Raw genomic sequence first — 22,446 nt, 5'->3', positions numbered from 1 at the left:
TGTGTGTCAAAAATTAAACGTGTGGTGTCCAGCTGAGTGGATATTTTTGCAACTTCATGAAAAATAGGTTCATAAGAATTTTTTTGTCATTATTACTTTTTAAAATATATTTTTAAATTTTTTTTACAATTATTTTTATTTCATTTATGTATTTATTTATTTTTCAGAAGAAAATTTTCAGTCACAATGTTTTTTTCATGCCCAAACAGGAATAAAAACACTCAGGAAAAAATTTTGATGAAGGTTCTCATAATTTGTGCATGAAAGGGTTAAAAAATGAAAATTAAAAATTAAAAAGGGACAAATATCACATAAAAGCAAGTCTATAAAAATGTGTTTTAACAAGTGATTTAAAAGATGTTAATTATCGTACTACAGTGATTTATTCTTGATAGATAAAGTATAACTGGGATTCAGTATGTAATCATTGAACCAGGTCAAAGGTGATTACTGATGTGTAGAAATAGGAATAAAAAGAGGAATGTGCCTGAAAACTAAACTATTAAAATTTTATGAGTAACAGTGTATTTATATGCAGTAATTTTGTTTATGCCAGGAACAATATTCAGTCAAATTTAAAATAAAATATTAACCCTTTTATGCATGAATTATGAGAACCTGAATCAAGCGTTATTTCCTGAGTGTTTTTTTATTCCTCTTAAGGCATTAAAAAAACAATGCGATTGAAAAAAAATTTTATGAACCTATTTTCCAGGGAGTTGCAAAAATGTCCACTCAGCTGGACACCATGGATATAATTGTTGAAGCAAAGAAATATGTATTTACTGATAAACTATGTGAAAACTATGAAATAAAAACATTTTTAATGCTGCTAATCTGATGTTTTCTCACATTTAAACATACTCTAATACTAGTCAGTACTCACTTCATGGAGATATAATATGCAAAAAAAACCCTTTTTGTTTAAAAAAAAAATGTTAATTGCAGTCTAATAACAATAACAAGCAACCGAATTACACTGAAACATGTTACTGCAGATCAGGTTTATCAAGAACAGCAAAGTTACAGTAATGGTATGAATGTCAGTGTATTATGGGATGGTGCGTAAGCATCCACTGTTTTGGCTGATATGGAACTAAAACAACAAACCCATGAATGTACAAGAGAACAGCTGTAGAATAACTGTTCACTTTTATTTTATTTTTTTAAATAAATAAATACATAAATTTAAAAATATATATTATTATTATTATTTTTTTAATTTAAAAAAAAAAATTGCTGTCCACTATAATGACCACTATGTATGAAAGGGTTAATATTGAAGATTTTTTTTTTTTTTTTGCAAAAAATGACAATTGTAACAACCGTGTCAGAAAATAACATCAGAAACATCCGTGCATTTCTTTAAGATGTTTATTCATTCCTCCTTTTTACCCCATGATGTTAAAATTTCCTCAGTAAGAATAAACTAAACTAAGTGTTACATTTATTATAATATTACATTGATGAAGTTTACAGGACAGTTTGTTCTAAATGTGATGCTGCGGAGGTAAACCCTATGAAACCTGACCCTTCAAAAACTATATACCTCATATACCTGCTGTATGAAATGTGATACATGCATATTTAACACAATTTAATACCACTATGAAGAATCAATTATGAAGGAACTATGCACTGTTTCAGTATATTAAGTATTTATAAGAAAATAATAATTTAAAAAAAGAATAACAATATAAATGTTCTTCTTAACGTAACTTTTTTAAAATTACCAAAGACTTTCCTGCAAAAACTGTGTGGATGATTTAACGATAGTGGCTATATTGAAAAAGAAAAGAAAAAAGAAAAAAAAAAAAACAACCTTCTAATGGCTGCAGTGGGTTGATCATGGGACAAAAAACACACATCCGTTAATATACAACAAGTTAAGGAAAGTATTGATCTTGTATTATTTTTATTCAGTTATTTTATTTGGTATTGGTTTACTGTTCTTATTTTTTGTTGTTTTTAAATGTACAGCTTTTTATGTTCTTAATCTTTTCTTGTATTTTATTCTTTTATTTAGGTTTTATCTATTCTTCTGTATTTTTATTTATGCTTTTTTTTTTTTATAGTTGTCCTATGTCTTTTAATCTATTCTTGTTTTGGTTTTTATTTATTTTCCTGTACAGCACTTTGGTCCACTGTGGTTGTTTTAAAGTGCTTTACCAATGAAGTTGGATTGGATTGTTGATGAGATAGAGGATCCCATAACCTGGCGTAGCAAATGTGATACAAATGGTTTTACAGGGTTTAGCTTAGTGGATAATTGAATTTTCAGACACACCGTTTATTTCTTTATTCACTCATTGGTCTTTTTAGTTCTTTATTTCACTCCTGCAGATAAAATACAAGCAGCTCAGCTTTGTTTCATAATCTGTGATCATCCGTTTTTCTCTTGATCACTTTTCAGAGGTTTCAAAGAGCTTCAGGTCTGAACTTCAGCAGACACCTGCAGAGCTGCACATAGTCTATACTGTAACTCAAACAAACAGGAGGAAAGAGTGCGTCTGCGCTTTAGTCCACGTTTGTTGAGTATTTCTAGCAGCAGGATGTGGTGCAACAAATGCTTCCTTTTTTTTTTGTTTTCCTTTGTCATAAAACAAAAAATAATATGGGAAGAACAAATTAAAAGGAAGAAGACCAACATGTACAAATGTTCTTTTTTATGTGTTGAAGGGACAGTGGTCAGGGGAGGTCACAAGAAGCACAAACAATCGTTGCTATAATATAATAATATTTAACTTCAAATCCTTCAACCTGAATGAAAAAAAAACAACAAATAAAACAGATGAAAACAGCAGATAAAATAGAGTAAATTAAACATAAGAATCAAAAAACATAGGGGAATAAATTCGGCTAAAAAATGTAGGTTTAATATATACCAAAAAAAAAAGTGAAAATAGAAGGGATAAAATTTTTGTCAACATTTTTTAACACTTTAAAAATCATTGCAATTAGAAGTTTACGTTCTTGCTAGCAGTTATTTAAAACATTTTTGTGCTGTTTTTTGTTCATATTTAAACTGTAGTTGAGTTCAATATTTTTCAGCGTTATTTATTCCCCTGTGTTTTATGATTCTTTTGTTTATTTTACTTTATTTTATCTGTTGTTTTTGTCTGGGTGCTTCTATGAAACTGGTCCCTAAAAACAGGACATTCAAACCAGAAGCAGAAGCACTTTGGGTCTATTTTTAAAAATGAATATGGACTGAGATAAAAGAGAAACAACTTTTCAGATAAAACACATTTTTTGTATTTTTAATATCATTTTTTAATACAAAATCTGCATGTAACATGTTAAAAAGGACATGAAAATTATGTGCAACTATTTTTTTGAATATCTTTTTATTCTCTCACAGGTACATTTTGGGAATCAAAGTGAATATGCAAGGCAGAGTGTTTAACAAAATGACCGCTGTTGCAAAATCATTCACAATTTATTTGTGTTTAAATGGGCAGGTTCCGCATGTAACACCAGTGGACACGATGGGTTACACACGAAACCTGCAATGAGACTGCAGAGTCATGAAAAACCCACGTCTGGATTAGAAAAAACACTAGGATCGACACATTTAACACAGTGTCTTAATTTATAGTCTATATAAGACCATTTACAGCTATGTTTTCCAGATTAGATTTACTGACACTTAGGTAGCTTTTCCTGTCCCAATTTTGGTCCTATTTTTGGCCCCAATATTTGATAAAAAAAAAAAAAAAAAAGCATTAATTTTGGGATGGCTCAGAGCAAGAGTATATCATTTTTTGGCATTTATCAGAGTTCATCATTAGGTTCATCCTGAGGGAAAATATGTCTAAATTTCTCTTTTATTATTGGTTCTAAAAAGCTGTTACAGTGCCAGACACTAAAATAAACCAAATTCCGTAGAAACATCTATATGTTTTATTTGCTGTCTTTTTCTGTCACGGGTAAGGATTTTAAGCTAAGTATTATAGTATCACAGCAACACAAGTCTGTGCTCCTTGCAAGGTTATAATAGTTTTGGATTTTTAATTATAGTTTAGTTTTATTTAGTTTTGACTTTTTTTTCTCTAATTCAGTTAGTTTTAATTAGTTTTTAGAGCATGTTAGTTACCGTTTTTTTCTGAATGCTTAGTTTTAGTTTAGTTTAGTTTTAGTTATTTCATATATTTTATCTTCCTCACTATCCTATTCAAAGAAATTAGTGCGGCGCGAATCAGCGGGTTAGTCTGGACACTTTATTTGGGGGTCAGGTTACGGCAGCTCACTGACTGAGCAGAGACACAAACACATGTACATTATGATGTATAAATTCCCTATAGCAGGTTGGGGGTGTGTGTGTGATCCATACACAACGTCACTTACGTGAAAACAATGCAAAGATGTGCAAAGCGTGAGAGAAGATGCACAAAGCAGCCAGCAGTTAAACCAGACAGAAACATATATAAACCAGCTAACCAGCAGTTAAACCGCATAGAAACATATATAAACCACCTAACCAGCAGTTAAACCGCATAGAAACATATATAAACCAGCTAACCAGCAGTTAAACCGCATAGAAACATATATAAACCACCTAACCAGCAGTTAAACCGCATAGAAACATATATAAACCAGCTAACCAGCAGTTAAACCAGACAGAAACATATAAACCAGCTAACCAGCAGTTAAACCACATAGAAACATATATAAACCAGCTAACCAGCAGTTAAACCGCATAGAAACATATATAAACCAGCTAACCAGCAGTTAAACCGCATAGAAACATATATAAACCAGCTAACCAGCAGTTAAACCGCATAGAAACATATATAAACCACCTAACCAGCAGTTAAACCACATAGAAACATATATAAACATATCTAACCCAGTTCATCATCAGTAAACCACACCTTAGCAGATCTCTCATCTCTTAATCATCTCCAGTTCCATTATTAGCCAACTTTGCTTCATTTCAGTTCAGCTAGCTGTAGCTAGTAACAGCAAATCAGCGGGTTAGTCTGGACACTTTATTTGGGGGTCAGGTTACGGCAGCTCACTGACTGAGCAGAGACACAAACACATGTACATTATGATGTATAAATTCCCTATAGCAGGTTGGGGGTGTGTGTGTGATCCATACACAACGTCACTTACGTGAAAACAATGCAAAGATGTGCAAAGCGTGAGAGAAGATGCACAAAGCAGCCAGCAGTTAAACCAGACAGAAACATATATAAACCACCTAACCAGCAGTTAAACCGCATAGAAACATATATAAACCAGCTAACCAGCAGTTAAACCGCATAGAAACATATATAAACCACCTAACCAGCAGTTAAACCGCATAGAAACATATATAAACCAGCTAACCAGCAGTTAAACCAGACAGAAACATATAAACCAGCTAACCAGCAGTTAAACCACATAGAAACATATATAAACCAGCTAACCAGCAGTTAAACCGCATAGAAACATATATAAACCAGCTAACCAGCAGTTAAACCGCATAGAAACATATATAAACCAGCTAACCAGCAGTTAAACCGCATAGAAACATATATAAACCACCTAACCAGCAGTTAAACCACATAGAAACATATATAAACATATCTAACCCAGTTCATCATCAGTAAACCACACCTTAGCAGATCTCTCATCTCTTAATCATCTCCAGTTCCATTATTAGCCAACTTTGCTTCATTTCAGTTCAGCTAGCTGTAGCTAGTAACAGCAAACTTTTTTTTTTTTTTAACATTCTAACAGGTTCCATACCTCTGTAATTGGATTACTTTTCATCCTTCTCTTCTCTCCTCTTCTAAACTGTGCAGTTCAGGGCTTGGAAGGCCTTTTCATGGTGATAAACTCTCCAGTTTTTACCTGGATGCTAGTTCAACACTGACTCTGTCCTTTAGCTCCACTCTGTCACTCACGCGCACACACAGTGGGCACAAAAAAAAAAAAAAAAAAACAAAACAAAAAAAACCCGACCCCACACATCACTAAAGTCAATCCCAGACAGGTCTCTGCTGCTGTGTCCCAGCTTCAGTCTGTATGTTCCAGGTAGAGTTAGGACCAGAAGATGACTGGAAACCCCAGTGAGCAGACATGACAGACTGTGGAGTGTTCTATGGTGCTGCAGCTCAAACTGCTGGAGTTAAAGAAATCCATTTGATATCAATGCGACATTGACAAAGACGAAAACGAAGGGAATTTTATACATACTTTTTATACGTTTTAGTTAGTTTTGTAAACACACAATACAGTTTCAGTTAGTTATCGTTTTTTTCTTTTAATTAGAGTTTTTATTTATTTCAGTTAACGAAAATGTTTTTTCAATTTTAGCTTTCGTCATTTCGTTCGTTTTCGTTAACGATAATAACCTTGGCTCCTTGTGAGTTTTTCTTGCGGCTGATTGGTCCTTATGTTACAGACAGACTCAGTATTAGTGATATGGTTGTAGATGGAGTTAATAATTCTCCTGGGGTTCATATCTGAGAGCTAACAGAAGAAAGTGGTGCGCTCCTTGTCCTCCACAGTGAAGGTAGAGCCATGCTGGTGCAGACTCTGCTCATACTGGTGGGCTCCCAGTGTCTCTGGGCCAGAAAGTCCGAACCCTTCCTCGGAGAAGCTGACGCCGGTGTGTTCAGGGGATCAGATAAATATGACTTTGCCATCGAGGTTCCTGCTGCAGGGATGGAGTGTTTCTGGCATTTCGCCCACCAGAGTGGAAGCTTCTACCTGACGTTCATGGTGAGACTTGAACGTCTGTGATGGGTGTCATCCTGTCTGGAAGATAAATATGTTTGGAATTTGTGCGATGAAATGAATTGACTATAAGAAAACTAAGGGTGTGAACATTTGACTTTTCTGTTCCTTGAGCTTATCACAACAGTTCAAGGAGATTTAGTCTGACATTCAACATGAGACATGGGTACACAGGTGGAAAGTAACTCAGATTATTTTAGTATTTCTATTTCATGTTACTTTATGCTGCTATTCAGCTTCATCAGTCAAATATTGAACTATTTACTCCATTACATTTGCCTGACAGCTTTAGTTAATTCTCAGGTTTCAGTTTTCACTCTTTTCCCATCCTGTGAAAACCATATATCTCCAAATGTGTTGATTTTTAATGTTTGTGAGTTTAATCCTTATTGTGGTAACTTCCAAAACAATTTTCTCCATACAGCCTTTCCAAAGAGAGTTTTCACTATTAATTATGTTGTCATTCTATATTTAACTTACTGACCCTATAGATATTCATTAAAACCCATGCCACTCAATGTCTTTTTGTTAATTTAATGCAGCCAAGCAGAAGGTTTGGAACTTCTCCTGTACTGTGTAAGTGGTATTTTAAAAAAAGATAACAGTTCCATAAAATAGAGATCTTTAACTAACAACTGAGCCCACTTGATAAATGATATGTGAAAATGTACTTTTTCATGTTGATGCTCACTTTCACTCGATCAGACCGATATACTACTGTATGAACTTATTCTAACTCTACCAGTCATGCTAACATGAATGTGTTATTAACATGTTACTGCATCAATTCAAATGAACCACCCATAACATTTATATGTCTAAGGGAGACAGCTTGTGAAGTGTGTATTTTTGGTTTTAGGACCATATTTCTGCCTGTGAATACCTTTAAATGCAGGGTCTAGGAGTGAGAGTAGAGTCCTGAAGACTTTTAAAGTACTTCTGTTCTGTACTGATCCCAGGTAAACAAGCTCTTTTTATAGAACTATTTACTCCTCTGCTCTCCATGTAAATGATCTCATCTCAAGGTCTACAGCAGAGTGTGTCAACCTTGGGGTCGGGACCCCACATGGGGTCACCTGGAATTCAAATGGGGTCATCTGAAATTTCTAGTAATTGATAAAAATAAAAATAAAAAACTTACTTATAAAAAATATATGGTGAGTTCTTGTTTGTTCAGTATTAATTGTCAGCCTTGTAAATCCAAGCTGGACTGACTGTACATATCCTGACCAAGGAAAATAAAATTCTCACTTTGTGCAGTAATCTACACCTGGCTTTTCTGCCTCCGTCCATAATAATATACATTATACAGAGTAAATGTCATCTAAAAATTAACGTTTATTTGCAACGTAGTACAGTAAACTATTACATGACCAAAAACAAATTAATTTTAGCCAAAAAAAACGTCTGTTTTGAATGTCTGGGGTCGCCAGAAATTTGTGAAGTTAAAATGGGGTCACAAGCCTAAAAAGGTTGGGAACCACTGGTCTACAAGGTCATACACTCTGCAGATTATTTACACTGATATCAAGAAAAATCATCTAATTTCAAACTACCTACATCCAGATGTTTTCTCAGCTTCCACTGATGGTGTGAATTAAATGGAGCAGCTGAGTTCAGAAGAACTCATCTAACAGTCACACCTGCTAACAACAGTTTTCCTCCTGTAATATGAGAGCTTATTTCATCACTAGGAAGGTTGATAAAGGCTGGGAATCTGCCATAGGGTTAGATTTATTGGGCAAAATCAGAATAATGCTCTGGATGTTTGGCACACAAGAGTTTAGGCTTTAAAAAACACTTTTCTGAACCACTTAATCCTCACGAGGGTCGCTGGAGCCTGTCTCAGAAGACAGAGAACACCCTGGACGTGTTACCAGTTTATCACAGAAATCACTCAAGATTATACTGTATTTTTTATTTAACCTCAGCATGTATTTGCATAAATTGAACAACAGCAAAGCAGTGATTTAATCAACAATTTAAAAAAACAGATAGTTATTTCTATTTGTTTAACCCATAAAGACCCAGTGCTACTTTTGTGGCAGTTCCCAAATGAATTTTTCTCTCCATTTAACCTTTCTTAAGTGATTTATCGCCATTTATTATAATATTACCCTCTGTATTTTGCATTTCTTCAATAAAAATCTGGTATTTTCCCATATTTCTTTTACTGATTACGTAGATGTCTATAAAAGCTCAGATTGAAGGTAACTGTCATAATATCAGAAACAGAGAAAACTTAAGATAACTTGACCTTTTCAACAAAATTTATCATTAACTGAACGTGAACCAAGTGTCTCCATGCACTTTCATTGATCAAACTCCATGGGTTTTACTGGTGAATCAATGTTGTAGAAGATGACAGTGTTTCTGTGTTCACTACGGAACCTCTGAACGTCCAGATGGGTCATATCTGATGACCATGAAAAGATGACAAACTGTATTTTACACCAATTATTAACATGGATTGATAGGTTTAATGGATCAGAAGTTATCAAACATTTCATATTGGTAGATGATTTTGATCACCAGTGGTTTTTTGGGTCTTCATGGGTTAATCAATAGAAATGACCTCATTCATGAACATCCTTATATTTACATGATTCATCCAGTTTTGGCATCACTACAATAAAATGCAATCTGCTTTAGTGTTATTTAACTGGTTCATTTTTATATGAAACTTTTGTGTCCATGTTATCGTAAGTCCAATGCATGTCATTTAGAGGTAGTAGTTTCTCAGTATGTAAATATAAATATGTTTATATTCTGCTGGTTTGAATATGTGGTTCATATGTGTCTGTGAACACAGGTCCAGTGGGTAACAGGGATGGCCAACAATCACAGGCTGTTTGTAACAGTGAATTCACCAAACGGCGCCCTCATCACTTTGAAGAACGAGGCAGTTGGACACATGAACTTTCAAACTGAGGTGACAGGTAGGAAACACTGACCACCTGCAGTTTGGTAAATATCTGAAACTCATCTCTGATGTTGATGTGGACTCTCCCTGCCAGGTTTTTACCGACTGTGCCTCAATAACCATGGAAACCAGTTTGGTGGCGTCAGAGTCTTTGTGAGCTTTGGTGTCATCTATGAAGGGACTGTGGCGTCAGATGGAGTGATGGAGAAGGAGGAGGAGGAGGAGAGGAAAGTCCTCAACAACACTTTGGCCAGCATTGAGGTGTTTTTTTTTGTTCTCTTTAATTTTCTGTTTCATATTTTTATTGAAGTGTATACAAGAGAAACAAAGGTACATACATGTACCAGGGCACACTCATGTCAACATTAACCATGTTTATATACACTATTAGATTTAGATTTGCATATTTTTAACAACAAATAACAATGAAACCTGACAAATAATACAATGAAAAGAATACTAGGGCAATCTGGTCACTTAAATATAAGAAAAAATTAAAATAAAAGAAAAATGAAAAATAAAGAAAAGAAAAAATAAAAATAAAGAAAAGAAAAAATAATAATAAAGAAAAGGAAAAAAAAAAAAATTTGTTTTGACTGATTTGTTTGACCTGATTTCACTTATTTAATGCAGTAATAATTACACATCTTACTTACTGCGGTTTATGTTAACCCAAATATTTTAAGTGATTAATATCACTTAATTAGGGTTCCTCAGCTGCAAATTAAAGGGTTAGGGTGGATTCGATTTTTTACTTTGATTAAGATCATGTATGACTTTCACAGTTATTACGAAGTACAGCAGATCAGCAACCAGGTAATAAAAAAAGGTAAAAAAAATAAATAAATAAATAAATAAAAAACTATCTCTGCTCACAACACTAACTTTTTCACACATCTAACTCTGCAATTACTTCTCACCTCTGTCATCAATAGTGTCTTACAAAGTTTTATAAGTGATATTAAACAGTTATTTTTTTTTTAGGAAAGCATACAGAAGCTTCAGAATCGGATCTTCCACATGTGGCGGCACTACAACTTCGCCCGCATGAGGAAGGGGAAGGACCACTACCTCCTGGAGTCCAACCTCAACTACGTGGACTGGTGGTCGGCGACTCAGAGCGTCGTCATCGTCCTGTCTGGATACCTGCAGCTCCTGGTCCTCAAAAGACTCTTCTACACAGACTCCAGCAGACCACGATGCTGAAAGACATCTGCTAAAAATAGAATAGGTTTGAGTTCTGCAGAGGCTGCACCTTTAAGTTCTTAAATGTGGTTTCACTCAAGTACTGTAGGGTCAAAACATAAATCTCTGACGGGACATTTTAGAGACAATTTGACTCATTATTGTTGCTAAATGACCCAGATTTTTACTTTTAAATTCATTTTTGCTTTAGTTGGACCATAAGGGATTATACAAAACAAGGAACTACTTCATATTGAAATAAATGTTGGAATGGCAATGAATTAATGTTCGCTCTCTGACGGGACATTACTGTGTTTTGACCCTGTACAAAAGTTAAATATTGAGCTACTTGTATTACATTTCACAGACCAGTATTGTACTTTGGATTATACTGTGTTTATATGACAGCTTTTCAGAAGAACTTTACACAATAGATGATATACAAAACAAAATACAACAAATTAAAGATTAAACCAGTGTGTTCAGTCAGATCCCATTTCATTTCATTATTCTTTAAATACATTTCCACTACTGATACGTTCATTTACAAACATTAACAAAACCAACTGATGCCTTATGATAAAAAAAATAAACCTGTTGACTAAAAGTGAAAGTAAGATAACATCAAAACGTGCGTAGGTTTGACAGTGAACAGATACCTGAGGTGGTTTGGGCACATTTTTCTCTGGCAGCAGCTGATGATTCACTGCATCACGTCAATAAGAAAATGTCATACAGTTTATATGTTGTGTCTGTTGAAACGTTATTGCAGTGGTTCCCAACCTTTTTTGGCTCGTGACCCCATTTTAACATCACAAATTTATAGCAACCCAAAACATTCAAAACAGAGACATTTTTTTGCTAAAATTAATTTGTCTTTGATCGTGTAATAGTTTGCTATACTATGTTGCAAATAAATGGGAATTTTAGATGACATTTATGTTTATGTTCATGTTTATGCATTTGGCAGATGCTTTTTTCCAAAGCGACTTACAGGGGAAAACCAATTAAATCACTCAATCAATCAAATTTTATTTATATAGCGCCAGATCGCAACAAAAAAGTTATCTCATGACACTTTATATATAGAGTTGGTCAAAACCAGACTCTAAGCCAATTTACAGAAACCCAACAGAATCCTCCAGGAGCAAACACTTGTGAGTGGTGACAGTGGAAGGAAAAACTTCCCTTTAACAGCAGAAACCTGGAGCAGACCCAGACTCCTGGAGGATGGCCATCTGCCTTGACCAGTTGGGGTTAAAGAGAGAGGGTAAAGAAAGAGAGAAAGAGAGAGCAATAGAGATAGAGACTGGGGGAGAGGGTGGAGAAGGGGAGTAGGGGGAGACACATGGAGGCAGTTGAGGATAAGTGAGTGATGATGATGAAGGCAGGAGAGAGGCAGGACCACTGCAGCAGGTCCAGAGATAATCCTGGGAAAATCTGTGATAAGTCTGGGAAGAACTTTATTAAAATATTTAAAATGGAATGTCTGCCAGTGCTAGGACAGGAGGTGCTCCTGGAAGAGCTGGGTCTTCAGGAGCTTCTTGAAGATAGGCAGGGATGCCGCTGTTCTCATAGTACTTGGTAGAGCGTTCCACCAACGTGGAACGACCCATGAAAAGAGCCTGGATTGTCTTGTACAAGGTCTGGGGACCACCAGACAATGTTCCCCAGACAAGCGGACTGGTCGTGGGGCATTTAGTCTATATAATGTATATTATTATGGACAAAGACAGAAAAGCCAGGTGTAGATTACTGCACAAAGTGAGAATTTTAGTTTCCTTGGTCAGGATATGTACAGTCAGTCCAGCTTGGATTTACAAGGCTGACAATTAATACTGAACAAACAAGAACTCAGACTATGAATTATGAAAGAGCTGCAGCATCTGAAACTGACCACAATGAACATTTGACAGATAAACAGTACCACAGTGCTTCAGTTTCAGCTTCACAGTTTGTCATGTCTTTTATATATTGGGATTGTCTCTGTCAACTCACCATATATTGTTTTATTAGGATTTTTTTTTTAATCAATTACTAGAAATTTTTGGCAACCCCATTTGAATTCCAGGTGACCCCACATGGGGTCCCAACCCCAAGGTTGAAAAACACTGCATTAGTGACTAAAGCTGTGAGCACTGGAGTAAAATTATATGTAAATCAAAATAATGACCATAAAACTACACTTTTTAGACACTGGCATAGCTAAGTCATTCAAGATGGAAATTAAGATTTGGTGATAATCTTACGTGACGCTCTCTTTTTATTCTGCTTCTCCCCCTCAGTAGTTTTCCACCTTTCTGGTCAATCCTTTACTCTGTCCAATCTCTTATCAATATAATATAAATATTCTGGAAACAACAAAGAACTCCAAGGCACTCTCATAGACCCATGAAAACGATTATACTTCAACATGTTTTGACATTAATCCATAAAGATCCAGAGTTAATTTTGTGCCAGTTCCCAATTGAATTTTCCATCTATTTTTAACCTTTCTTAAGTGATTTATCACATTTTTACCTAATATTGTTCTCTGTATTTTGCATTTTCCAAGGCAAGGCAAGGCTGGTTTATTTCTATAGCACATTTCATATACAAGACAATTCAAAGTGCTTTACAGAAAACATTAAAAGCATTACAGCAGAAGCAATAAAAAGTATAGGCATGAGAAAAACAAACAAACAAAAAAATCAGATAAATAAATAAAACCAATCAACAGATAAAACAGACAAGCAGATGAAACAGATGAAAAAATTTTAGCTTAAAAGGAACAGTGCAGGTCTGAACTGATGAATATAAACTCTATTCAAATGCAGCTGAGAACAGGTGGGTCTTTAACCTGGATTTAAATAAACTAAGTGTTTCAGCTGATCTGAGGTTTTCTGGTAGTTTGTTCCAGACATGTGGAGCATAGAAGCTGAACACAGCTTCTCCGTGTCTGGTTCTGACTCTGGGAACTGACAACAGACCAGATCCAGATGACCTGAGGGGTCTGGTGGGTTCATACTGAGTCAGGAGGTCACTGATGTATTTTGGTCCTAAACCATTCAGAGCTTTATAGACCAGCAACAGAACTTTAAAGTCTATCCTCTGACGGACAGGCAGCCAGCGGAAGGACCTCAGAGTTGGAGTAATGTGGTCCACTTTTCTGGTCTTAGTGAGGACTCTAGCAGCAGAGTTCTGAATGAGCTGCAGTTGTCTAATGGATTTTTTAGGTAGACCTGTAAAGACACTGTTACAATAATCAAACCGGCTGAAGATGAATGCATGGACTAGTTTTTCCAGGTCCTGCTGAGACATCAGATCTTTTATCCTTGAGATGTTCTTAAGGTGATAGTAGGCTGATTTTGTGACTGCTTTGATATGTTTTTCTGTCTGAGTCCATCACTACACCCAGCAAAAATCAGGCATTTTCCTATATTTAATTCACTAATCATTCATTTATTTTATTCATTTTCTGAACCTGCTTTATCCTCACTAGGGTCACGCAGGTCACTGGAGCCTATCCCAGCTACTTTATGGGTGAAGGCGGGGTACACCCTGGACATGCCACCAGTTCATCGCAGGGCTGACATATAGAGACAAACAATCACTCTCACATTCACACCTATGGGCGATTTAGATGAACCGATTAACCTATCAGTGCATGTCTTTGGATGGTGGGAGGAAGCCGGAGTACCCACAGAGAACCCATGCAGGCACAGGGAGAACATGCAAACTCCACACAGAAAGGTCCCACCTCCCATCGACTGGTGTTGTAATCGAACCCAGGACCTTCTTCCTGTGAGGCACGTGTGCTTAGTGGATAGAGTTCTTTGTTTTCCGACTATATTTCCTCATTTAAATGGCATTTCAAACAAAACAACCTTCTTGAGTCCGAGACACAGTCCTGTTCCAACATTTCATAACATAGTATGAATACTGCCCACTCATCTTCCCTGTTCATATTACAGTACTCTTTCTCCAAACTGTGAGTTAAAGCTTTGTTACTGTCTCAGTCTAATTTTAAGTACAAATTCACATATTTTATTGTTGTAAAATGTATTCTGTGAAGTCAAACCATGTTACTGTATAGGGCGACCAATGCTGGTGGTTAAACCTTAATAAACTGACACTGCTGCTGTTCCTTTACCCACCATATGATTCAGCTTCTACCTGTATCTTTTTCACATTTGGCTCAAATACAGCGAGTAAGTCAGAAGGAAAGTAAAGTCATTTTCTGAAGTCATTTTCAGACCTAATGAAGCAGCCTTTAGTTCTCTGAGATCTGCACAACTACTACTATTATACTACTATGACTAAAACTAATACTAATACTATGTTTAGGTTCTTTTTCTTATTTGTTTTCCATTTCCTCTACTGTCAAAAACTATAATTTATTTTTATTTCACTTATTATAACAAAGTTAGATGTGGCCTCACCTTGTCCCAGTTATATCTGATACAACCAGTAGATACAGACTGAAAATAGGAGTTCTCTGTGTGAACCATCCATTCCAAAAGGTGGGTTGTGAGTCTCAGGACATTAAATTTGGGCTAAGACAGTCATCATAGCTGCATTTGCATCTGTAAGGCAGTAAATTACCTTCACAAATGACTAAAAAAGCCACCTTATACCTTCGATTACGCAACTGAGATCTTATAACAATGAGGAAAATTAGGCTCTTACATGAAAATACTGCTGTAAAATAAAGAACTAACAAAAAGAACATGCCTCCTTTCCTTTGTCCAGTTTAATGTTATAATTTTACAGAGTTTGGAATCACTGGGTCACATGACATGGAAACAAATTCAAAGAAAATCAGATGAATGTGATTAATGTTAATATAAAATAAGACGTCTATGTTCTTATTGGATGTTAGAGCTTCTTCCTTTTCATATTAACACAAGATCTTATTGTATAATACAATGATGTCTTTTCTGCTAGTTATTAGATCAGCATCAGAAAGAAAAAGTGTCTAAATTTGTTTCTGTTTAGTGAATTAATATACTTACAGTATGTGCAACAAATAGTGTGTGAAACCACTGAGGACTAAATACTGTAACACACTGCAAAAAAAAAACTGTGGATGACAAAAAGATGACACTGTGTGGATGTTTTGATGCTTTTTCTTAGACACAAACTTCCTTGAACAAGTCAGACAGGTTTGTAACATTCTATTGTGATGTGTTTTGCAAGCAGATTCCACAGATGATGTTTCAAGGAAGATGAAACATGAAATATGCAAGTTATCTGTGGTGAAAGGAGGCGCTAAGGGGCTGAAACGAAAGACGAAAGTAAGAAATTCTCAGTCTGATCATTTGGAACGAGTACACTGTGATGTCCACAGGAACATCCACATACAGGTGAATAATATTTTAGGATTTTTCTTACTTAAACTGTCATTGAATTCTGCTGCTGTGTGACATTTACCTATAATACATGTACATTAATTAATAGTGATATAGAAAGATTTTGACATTGTTTGCGACGGAGCAGGAAGTTTGAAATTTCCATGCTGTGTGTAAAAGTGAAAGGGAAAAAAGTAAGAACTAAGATGTGGCATTTTATGATAATATTCCCTTATTGATCCTCAGGGGAAGGTAATTTGCTGTAATCAATCCTGTACTGATTTATAGTGACACTCAAGGCAGTTACAGTCGTAGTTTTGCAGAGTTATAATGTGCATTTATAACAATAAATATGCAGGAAACAAACACATAAAATGAGAACACAATAGCCTCTTCAGGTAAAATTAGTATTAGTGTGATGTATGTAGTGTGAAAGTACATACATTCATTTCTGTTAATGATTTTAAAAGTATTATGGAGAATGCAGTGAAGGAGGAATGTCACTGTTTTTTCTTGATGCCATTATGGTTGAATAGTTGTTAATGTGTTTTAATGTTCATTGTGTATCATGTATGTGTTTTATGTTGTTTGGACTTTGTATGGCTGCTACCTTGGCCAGGTCTCCCTTCCAAAAGAGATTCCTAATCTCAATGGGACTTCCTGGTTAGATAAAGGTAAAAATAAATGGATAAATTTGGATTCAGTACATCATCAACTCTTTTGGGTTGACTGTCTGGATGTTTTCATGGTCTTTTATCCTTTTCTTTGTCCAGATGATCCATATGACTTCTAAAATATTCAGATTTTTTTTTTAAATGCATGACCATACATGTATTTCTCAGTCTTTGTTGTAACATATATGCAACTGGGAAATGCAGTAAATATTTAACAATGTAAAAAAAAAAAAAAAATGCATTTCAGTAAAAAGATATTAATATTTTTTAAGCTAATGGGATCATGTGGACAGAGAAAGGAATAAAAGACCATAAAAGCCTCCGGGACGATCTGAAGATGTTTAATATAACACAAGATTATCTAAGAAAACATCCAGACCGTCGACCCAAGAGAGGTGACGATTCACCAAATCCAAATCACACTAATACGGACTTTACCTGCAGATTTTTTTTTTTTTTTCTCTCTCTCTTTCAATACTGTTCTCATGTATATTTCTTGTTAGAAATAAAGATGCATGTAAATTATAACCTTGAAAAAACAAGAAATCTAAAGGCTGCTTAAGTCTTCTGCACAGTACTATACATGTTAATGATGCACCATGTTAACGAAACTTAAAATTTGCTTTGAATGTATGAATGTGAAAACTATTTATTTTATTTCATTTGTTTCAATTAATTATAGTAAGGGCTTATAATGATATATGACACACAATATGGTAGTAATAGAGTTAATGTTTAAAAGTGTTGAAAAGTCAGTGCATTTTACATTTTTACTTAAACTAAACATGTGAAGGATGTTCATGACCGTGGTATTGCTTTACTTTTGGGAATTACACCAATTTCCCGTAACCTGCAACCTTTAACCACAGAGATACCATTTTATGAAGTCTGAACAAGACTGACTTGACAAACTGGAATGCATATGCATGCAAAGACGATCAGAACTGTACAGAAAAGCACAGATACGTGTCATTATCTATTAAATCGAACTGACTTAAGATGGAAAATTAATTTAAGTTGTTAGAGAATTATGGCTTAAATCTTAATATGTGTTAAAACTGGATCAGTTTGGCTTTATTCCACAAGCAAGAAGCAAAAGACAAAATAAAAGAGAAGACAGATTTCTTAGGGTGAATTTGCACAAACGTGAACTGTGCGAACTCTAAAGCACCAGAAAAGGTTCAAGGTGGTTTGTCTATTACCACAGAGTCAGTCAGCTCCCTTGTTATATCATGTGTAGACTGGTAACTTGTCACGTCCTGAAACATCACATCCTGAAAAGTAACAAGGCAATCAGATAGCCAATAGGTCAAACTTCAAAACAGTGGATGTTCAGCTCAGAAGGTAAAGCTTCAGACTGTCATGCAGAAGATTAGGGTTTGCTACCTGGTCAAAGCAGCATGTTTTTTTTTTTTCTGCAGCAGCATTTTTTTTCTGCAAATTTTCAAAGGGGGTGTGGGGTGGTGGTGGTAGGTAAATTCGACATTGATATATATCAGCCACTGAGACAATGTTCAGAGTGCAGAATTCAGACCACGGCACTCAATACACTACACTGACACAGAACTGAGAAGTCACATGACACATGTAGCTCCACCCACCTTCTCATGCCTCAATCTCACTGACTGCACAGAGAAAAGAACACCATAAAACAACAACACACAGAGCATTTACAACAATTATTTCTATTCTATATTATCACTATTTTGTCATTCCTTCCCTCAGTTGTCACAGTACTGTGGTAGCAAAATGCACAAAAGAATGAACTGAAGTATACGCCATATATCACCACAGTACTGTGGCAAAGAGAGGAGAATGAGTTCATGGAGCAGTATCCACGATTGGTTCTAGTACAAATGTTAACATTTAACTGGCTCTGTGGCAATAGATAAACCGATATTTTGTGGCACAGTACTGTGGCAGTAGTCATTGCCCATTTATTATTTCAAATAGTCACATGAATAGAATTTTCAAAATGTAAATATAAAGAATAATAAAACTAAAACAGTAAAAACCCAAGAAACATTCCAATATCATGTTTCAGTCATTACGTTTAACCTTGACCTTTGACCACCAAAATGTAAACAGTTCATCCTTGAGTCCGAATGGATGTTTGCACCATTTTTTTTTTTTAATGCATCATTAATATATAGTAATATGTTCTGTTCATAAACACAGACAAACATGAGGTCAAACCAAGCTTGACATTTGACCACCAAAATATGCTCAGTTCATCTTTGCTCCCAAGTGAACATTTGTGCCAAGTTTCCCTCAAGGCATCCTGGGATATCACAAGAATGAACAGATTAGAGGACCAGCTCCACCCAGGACATAGTACAACATGTCACTGTTGGAGTTGGTGGAGGAGCAGCTGGTTCACCAGATAATCCTGAAGGCTGGTGGGAATTGGAGAATAAGGAGTGTTCAGTTTTGGACTTCTCAGGTTTTTTTTATTTTATTTTGGTGAAATGATTTGAACATTTATTTAAGAATCAGAATCAGAATTTCCTTTATTGTCATTTGATAGCACAGAGTATATCATATGAAATTACGATCGATGATTAGGGACATCGAGCCACTGCAACAAAGTGCGCTGCCATAGAACCCTTTTCTTCGAAATTTGCAGTGATGAACATGGGAATAACGCAAAGCACAGATATAAGACATCATACAGTTTTCACACATTACACATGGACACATGCTGGTATTTTTTCTAGGATTTGATAGGATTTGGGGGATAGGGTGAAAAAAAACCAGAGTTTGAGAGCAGAACAAGGTTGGGAGTGGGGAGGGGGGAGAATGTGTGTGTGTTGTGAGAAATTTGGAGGGGAATTACTATTTGGGGGAACTGTTAACGATGAAAGATGACCAGAGGACTAAACAGTTGGATGATAAGTACTAAAGCTGTCAGATAAATATGGACCAAAAAGTCCATTATCAAATATATTGAGTAGATATACAAACGTGCAAAAAATGGAAATTCTCAGAATAAAAGAACTACTGTATAACTTTCTCAGCGTCACTCACTGAAGCAACCTGCCTCTGTTTTTACAGCTCAGCTCACAATGGAAGTGGACCACGTCTTGACCTTATGCACGTCTATATATCGTATAGTTGAGAACGCCAAAGCCAACAAAGAGCGCTGCCAACGAGTTGCCAAAAGAGTCAAAGCTTTGGAGGAACTCGTTCTGACCATCAAACAGAGAGGATTGTGCCAGTTCTCAGACCCGGTGAACAATGCTCTGAGGGAAATCTACCAGACTTTGTCATCGGCCAAGGCACTGATCACGAAATTCACTGAAGCAAAACCTGTAATGAACATTTTGAAATCTAGCAGTAATGAAGACAAGTTCGCCAAGATTAATGAGAGACTAAACGATAACTTCCAAATTCTCAGTGGGGCTCTACAAATTGAGCATGGAGATACACTCAACAGAATGTGTCACACTCTTTCAAGGTGCCGTTCGCTTAGCCAACAAGGAGATACACCCGACAGAATGTATAACACTCTTCCAAGGTCCCATTCGCTTGACCACCCACCAGAAATTGGATTTGGGAATCCAACAAGTCTTATGTCTCAGGACTCTGTTTCGAGCCCCACAGCACCCCCCATGACTCCAAGGCCACTGATGAGTCCTACAGCTTCTCCTATGATCACACCAGCTATACCCGTCACCACCCCCACAGCTGCCATGCCTGTCCGCAGTGTGATGCCTCCCATGTCTCCCAGTCCCATGATCCCCATGCCCACTCCCAGCATCATGCCTGTTAATAATCCCATCATGCCTGTGAATTTCTGTAGACCCATAGCACCTTCAGTATTCGCTCCAACAGTTGTGTCCCAACCTTACGTGAACACCGTCTTCATCCCCCCCAAACCTGTCATTCGCACCATTGCCCCAGTGACTGTGCGGCCAGTGCACACAGTAACCCAGATGTTCCCTGTTAATACTCCTCAAATGGCATTTTCTCAAACAAACCAAACTGTTGTAACAACTTATGTGGTGAAAAGGCCTTTTTAATCTTGATGGCTTAGTGAGTAAGTTTTAGAAGGGGTTTGCTGTTGTTATCTTACAGTGTTTCAACAGTAGCTCAAAATGGACTCCTTCTTTTATCTTCTTCTTCCATTTTATAATGGGTAACATCAGCGTTCAGGTGTATTAGTGTTACCAGCCATGTTTGAGTGATTACCAGGCTTATTACGTTTAAATCAAACACTGGCTCTAATGGGGATTTTTTTTTTTTTTTTTTTTTTTTTTTTTGTGGCCACCATAGGGGAAAGTCAGGCAAGAGGTATTTAGAGAGTTGCAATCTGCTATTTCACCAATAGATGTCATGAAATATTAGACAAAGAAATTTAAGAAAAATGGACCTTTGACATCGGAGGGTCACAGTAGGACAGAGCTCTCCCTCAGAGGGTGGTATAATCAGTGTTGAAGAAACATAAGAGAAGACAATAGCTGTTGTAGTTTATCTCACTAAGCCAGAATATGTTTGCACAAAGTACTATTTGGCAATATCTAAAAGGTACAAAATGTAACACTGGTTTACTCACATAAGGCCAGCGATGCTAACAGACTTCTTTTTTTACCCCTTGGTCAACTTCTGGCTGAAGGGGTATTGTAATCGTTTTGTCGTCTGTCCGTCCGTCCATCCGTTTGTCCGTCTGTCCGTTCAACAACATAATCGCATTATCTGAAGAGAGCATTGAGATATCTGCTCCAAATTTATACTGTGGATGCATCTTGGCATGGAGCAGAAGTCTATTGAAAATAGGTGACCTTGACCTACTTTTTCAAGGTCAAATGGCCCTGTGCCATGTGCAGTTATAATCTCTCTCTTTTTTTTGGGGTGGAGTATTTATCTTTTTTGGGCAATGTAACAATACTTACGAAGAAGTGGAATTACAGTGTGTACATTGTACTTTGCCTTTTATACCATTTTCCCCCCATGCCCAAACCAACCCAAGGCCCTCTGAGAGGGGGCAACAGCAGGAAAAAGAACATTATAACAAAATCTCTACGCAGTAGAAAATTAAATTAAGTACAAACAGTAACAAATCTGTGATATACAAAAATAATAACTGCAGTTATAATACCTGAGTACAAATATAAACATGTATGTAATAAGTTTTACACAAAGACAATCTAATCTAAATTATAGGACAGTAACTTTTAACAGCATCTTATACCATATTTAGCCGTGGGGTATTAAAAGTGCACATCATGTTATGTTAAGTTAAATGTAAATGTTTTTCAATGCCTTTGTAGAGGAGAAGAAGAGAAGAAATGAGTAACTCATGACTAAGCACTAGGATTATTCTGCATAGAAATCTGTGCAGGCTGTTGTCATGGATGTAGGAAACCTAAACAGTTGGAGAAAGTGTTAATTTTCTAAGATACATAAAAGCAGCAAAAGTAGAAATCAGGGGGGAAAACCCCAGAAACTCACAGTACCGGTACATCTTTCCACCACACCTATCTGCTCTTTGTTCGAATAAAAAGATTAGAGTATAAAACTATTAATACTGGGTGGTACGGTGGTGCAGTGGATGGCACTGTTACCTGGGTTTGATTCCAACATCAAGACCCTTCTGTGTGGAATT

At 36.0% G+C, this 22,446-nt stretch overlaps 2 protein-coding genes across 2 annotated transcripts; both read left to right on the top strand.

The window, feature by feature from the left end:
- Positions 1-6,036: 6,036 nt before the first annotated feature.
- On the top strand, positions 6,037-11,022 carry LOC115421294 (transmembrane emp24 domain-containing protein 6-like). The gene is made up of 4 exons (XM_030137107.1): positions 6,037-6,714; positions 9,542-9,668; positions 9,747-9,913; positions 10,637-11,022. The coding sequence occupies exons 1-4, from the start codon at positions 6,514-6,516 to the stop codon at positions 10,856-10,858; spliced, it is 717 nt and encodes a 238-aa protein (XP_029992967.1). The 5' UTR covers positions 6,037-6,513; the 3' UTR covers positions 10,859-11,022.
- A 5,114-nt stretch (positions 11,023-16,136) lies between these two features.
- LOC115421198 (mucin-2-like) lies at positions 16,137-21,068 on the top strand. The gene is made up of 2 exons (XM_030136971.1): positions 16,137-16,182; positions 19,896-21,068. The coding sequence occupies exon 2, from the start codon at positions 19,907-19,909 to the stop codon at positions 20,861-20,863; it is 957 nt and encodes a 318-aa protein (XP_029992831.1). The 5' UTR covers positions 16,137-16,182; positions 19,896-19,906; the 3' UTR covers positions 20,864-21,068.
- Positions 21,069-22,446: the final 1,378 nt, after the last annotated feature.

The sequence above is a fragment of the Sphaeramia orbicularis genome, chromosome 6 (assembly GCF_902148855.1).
Source record: "Sphaeramia orbicularis chromosome 6, fSphaOr1.1, whole genome shotgun sequence".
Taxonomy (NCBI): Eukaryota; Metazoa; Chordata; class Actinopteri; order Kurtiformes; family Apogonidae; genus Sphaeramia; species Sphaeramia orbicularis.
The sequence above is the reverse complement of the archived record's forward strand: the minus strand, read 5'-3'. Positions and strand labels throughout refer to the sequence as shown.